This window comes from Nicotiana sylvestris, chromosome 7 (genome assembly GCF_000393655.2).
Source record: "Nicotiana sylvestris chromosome 7, ASM39365v2, whole genome shotgun sequence".
Taxonomy (NCBI): Eukaryota; Viridiplantae; Streptophyta; class Magnoliopsida; order Solanales; family Solanaceae; genus Nicotiana; species Nicotiana sylvestris.
Genome location: NC_091063.1, coordinates 55,023,669 through 55,028,578, shown reverse-complemented (window position 1 = coordinate 55,028,578; position 4,910 = coordinate 55,023,669). Strand labels below are relative to the sequence as shown.

Here is a 4,910-nt window from a genome sequence, read left to right as displayed (position 1 = left end):
AAGGGTTAAACCTAGAGATAGTAATACCCGACTTGAGTCTATATTGCTTGCACAATTTTGACACCCAATTGGCCTTGATAAAGTCAATTAGGGCAAAGTCACTCAAGCTACCAAGAGGTATAGAGTGAGTAATTCCGTGCATTGGCTATATCGCAATCCCCAACATATTTTCTTTGCCTTAGGCTTTAGATCCCGTCAAGTATTCACCTAGGAAAAAGTCACTTTCCTAGTGCCTCTTTAACGATTTCAAAAACCTTACAAGCAATCACTCTTAGTTTAATTTAGCATACTATTTGCATAAAAATTAGAAGTAACAAAACAAACGAATATAATTGGAAGTGTAATTAAGAGCACTACGCACTACTAGTTTAGATAGGAATCCAATTCCCACTTCTAGCTCCCTGTGGATTCGATCCCGACCATCTCGGGTAAAAACTACTTTGACCGCTCTCGACACTTTGTAGTGGTGTATGGTTGGTAATGATCACTAAGCCAATAGAACTGAATTGTCATGGTACTACCTTCGGGCTCAGATATCAGTATACATGGCAGGATTATGATGATTGGTCGCCTCCACAGCGCGGACCATATTACCTTCTCGAGTAATCGGTGCCGCATTTGGATCAGACTTTACACCAAACTAATACAATATGGGGAACTGCAGAAGAAGAGGTGTTAGCTGGGCTGAGAAATCTATTTTTGGAGGATGAAGACATGGAGTGCAGTGCAATAATTGAGGAGAAATAGGAAGAAGGCCTCACTATTCAGATTGTGGAGAAGGGAGTTGTTCTTAGGAACTAGACCACCACACCATTCCGGGCCCGCCGAGTCCCTGGGTAGCTTGGCAGATTTTATTCCTATAGTCATTCTAGGAATTTAAGATTTTCAGTAATTTTGTTTTTAAGATTCACTTGTGTCAAAATAAATGATCGATTCATCGAGTCGTGCTCGTTTGGATGTTTTAAGCCTTAATCAAATGCACCGCTCTTTATTATTTATTACTATCTTTCATATTTTTCTTTCTACAGCCTTATTGTTACTTTTCCTGATGAACCGGTCACTGTGACATGTAATGAGGCAACACAACATGAGAATAGTGATTCGGATGAAGAAGATGAGATACCTGAGGAAGTTGTCAAGGAAGTTGAAAACTTTGAGAATAAGCCTAAGTCCAACCTAGACGATACTGAAGTAGTAAATTTGGGAAACGCCAAGACCGTAAAGGAGACTCGCATCAGCATTCACTTATTGCCGACAAAGAAAGAAGAATACATCCATTTTCTAAAGGAATATGAGGACATTTTCGCATGGTCATATGATGACATGACAGGTTTGAGCACGTCCATAGTGGCTCACAAGTTGTCTACTAATCTCATGTGTCCGCCGGTGAAGAAGAAACTTAGAAAATTCAAACCAGATATGAGCCTGAAAATCAAGGAGGAAGTTACTAAGCAAATCAAAGCCAAAATTCTCAGGGTGGTTGAGTACCAACCTGGTTAGCCAACATTGTACCAGTTCCGAAGAAAGATTGGAAAGTCAGAGTATGTGTTGACTATCAAGATTTAAATAGAGCAAGTCCCAAAGACAACTTTCCACTGCCAAATATACACATCCTGATCGACAACTGCGCCAAGTATGAACTCCAATCCGTTGTGGATTTCTTTGAAGGCTATCACCATATTTGGATGGATGAAGAAGACGTAGATAAAACTGCTTTTACTATACCATGGGGGTATACTGCTACAAGATGATGCCATTTGGTCTAAAGAATGTTGGGGCTACCTACATGAAGGCCATGACAACCATCTTTCATGATATGATACACAAGGAAATAGAGGTTTATGTGGACGACGTCGTTATCAAATCCAAAAGGGCCACATATCACATAGCAAACTTGAGAAAGTTCTATGATAGGTTAAGGAGGTACAAATTAAAACTGAACCCTGCAAAGTGTGCATTCGGGGTCCCCATAGGAAAGTTACTATGATTCATTGTCAGTCATCGAGGGATTGAGATGGATCCGTTTAATGTCAAGGCTATTTAGGAACTGCCAGCACCTAAGAGAAAAAAGGACGTGATGAGCTTCCTAGGACGTCTTAACTATATCAGTCTCTTGATAGCACAGTCCATAGTCATATGTGAACCCATCTTCAACATGCTGAGGAAAGATGCCGAGACAAGCTGGACCGAGGATTGTCAGAAAGACTTCGACAAAATCAAGGAGTACCTATCCACACCACCAGTTTTGGTCCCGCCAAAGCAAGGTTGGCCTTTGCTACTCTATCTATCTGTGTTAGATGGAGCCTTCGGATGTGTTCTGGACAACATAACGAGACAGGAAGTAAGGAGCAAGCCATATACTACTTGAGTAAGAAGTTCACACCTTACCAAGCACGATACTCTCTATTAGAGTGCACTTGTTGTGCTTTGACCTGGACGGCCCAGAAGTTGGGGCATTACTTCTGTGCCTATACTATATACCTCATATCCAGGATGACCCTTTGAAGTACATATTTCAGAAACCCATGCCAACTGGGAAGTTAATCAAATGGCAGATACTGTTGAGTGAGTTCGATATCGTCTTTAACTCCAAAGGCGGTCAAAGGACATGCATTGGCAGATTATCTTGCTGAAAACCCGGTGGGAGGAGAATACAAACCCTTGAAAATGTATTTTTATGACGAAGAGGTGTCATTTGTACGAGAGGACATTACCGAAGCATACGACGGTTGGAGGATGTTCTTCGACGAATCTGCAAATTTCAAAGGAGGGGGCATTTGAGCAGTTTTGGTATCAGAAACAGGGCAACATTATCCGGTATCTGCTAAACTTAGATTTACCTGCACCAACAACATGGCAGAGTATGAAGCCTGCATACTAGGACTCAACATGGTAGTCGACATGAATATTCAGGAGTTGCTGGTAATCGGTGATTCAGATTTGCTTGTGCACCAGGTATAAGGAGAATGGGCCACCAAGAATTCCAAGATATTGCCATATTTGTACCATGTGCAGGAATTAAGAAAGAGGTTCACGAAGATAGAGTTTCGACATGTGCCCAGAATTCAAAATGAATTTGCCGATGCATTAGCCACTTTGTCATCCATGATAAAACATCCAGATAAGAATTTCATTGATTCCATCCCAGTGAGAATCCATAATCAACCGGCTTACTTTGCTCACATCGAGGAAGAGACGGATGGAAAACCTTGGTTCCATAACATCAAGGAGTTTTTGGTGAAAGGGGAATATCCGGAGCATGCGAACCACACTCAGAAATGCACACTCCGGAGATTGTCCAATCACTTCTTCCACAGCGGAGGAAACTTGTACAGGAGAACTCCCGATTTGGGATTGCTAAGATGTGTCAACACAAAAGAAGCTTCTAAACTACTTGAGTATGTACATGCTGGGACCTACAGCCCACACATGAATGGTTTTGTCTTGGCGAAGAAGATACTTAGGGTCGGTTACCTTTGGATGACCATGGAGACAAATTACGTCCACTATGTCTGTAAATGCTATCAATGTCAAGTGCATGCCGATATGATAAAAGTGCCGCCAAATGAGCTCAATGCAACAAGCTCACCCTGGCCATTCGCCGCCTGAGGAATGGATGTCATCGGTCCGATTGAGCCCACTACTTCAAACGGGCACAGGTTTATTCTGGTAGCCATTGATTACTTCACAAAATGTGTAGAGGTTGCATCTTAAAAAGTTGTCACCAAGAAAGTCATCGCAGACTTTGTCAAAGATCGTATCGTTTGCCGATTTGGAGTTCCTGAGTCCATTGTTACTGATAATGTTGCCAACCTCAACAGCGATCTGATGAAAGCTATGTGTGAAACTTTCAAAATCAAACACAAGAATTCCACAGCCTATAGACCTCAGATGTACGGAGCCATAGAAGATGCCCAAAAAAAACATCAAGAAGATACTAAGAAAGATGGTAGAAAACCACAAACAATGACATGAGAAGCTACCTTTCGCTTTGTTGGGATACCGCACTACAGTTCGCACATCAACCGGAGCAACTCCTTACATGCTGGTTTATAGTACCAAAGTTGTCATCCCAGCCGAGGTAGAAATTCCTTCTTTAAGAATCATACATGAAGCTGAACTCAGCGATGCAGAATGGATAAGGAGCCGCTATGAACAATTGGCCCTTATAGATGGAAAAGGGATGAACGTAGTATATCACGGTCAGCTTTACCAAAACAGAATGTTTAGAGCTTTCAACAAAAGGGTTAAACCAAGACAATTTGCACCAAGACAGCTAGTACTGAAGAAGATCTTCCCATATCAAGATGAATACAAAGGAAAATTCTCTCCCAATTGGAAAGGTCCCTACATAGTTCATAGGGTGCTAACAGGAGGAGTACTCATACTTGCAGAAATGGACGGAGAAATCTGGCCAAAACCTATCAATTTAGACGCAGTCAAGAGATACTATGCTTAGACTATTTACACCTCCTCATTTGATATCATTGAACTACGCTTGACCTGATTCCCGTTTAAGAGGGGATACGTACACAACCTTATGGGTTCGGTCAGAAACTGGGGTAGAATTTTGAGGAGGACCCTCAAAATTCCGGAGAAAGTCCAGCCAATGCCTACATATGCCAGACGGTTAGAAATCGTTTAAGAAACTGAGATAGAATTTTGAGAAGGATTCTCAAAATTCCGAAGAAGGTTCAATAAAGCTCGTTACCCGCAAACGATCGAAGGATCATCTACCAAACTGGGGCAGAATTTTGAAGAGGACCCTCAAAATTCTAACATGAGAAAGCTGCGATATCTCTGAAATGTGTTACAGTCACTAGTTCATCTAAGACTACCTAATACTCCAATATGTTTTTAAAACAACTCTATTTTTATCAATAATTGCATATTTTCAAAAACTATTTTTC

At 41.4% G+C, this 4,910-nt stretch overlaps 1 protein-coding gene across 1 annotated transcript; it reads left to right on the top strand.

The window, feature by feature from the left end:
- The first annotated feature begins 4,042 nt into the window (after nucleotides 1–4,042).
- LOC138873153 (uncharacterized) lies at nucleotides 4,043–4,459 on the top strand. The gene has a single exon (XM_070151594.1). It carries the CDS (start codon nucleotides 4,043–4,045, stop codon nucleotides 4,457–4,459), a length of 417 nt encoding a protein of 138 aa, XP_070007695.1.
- Nucleotides 4,460–4,910: the final 451 nt, after the last annotated feature.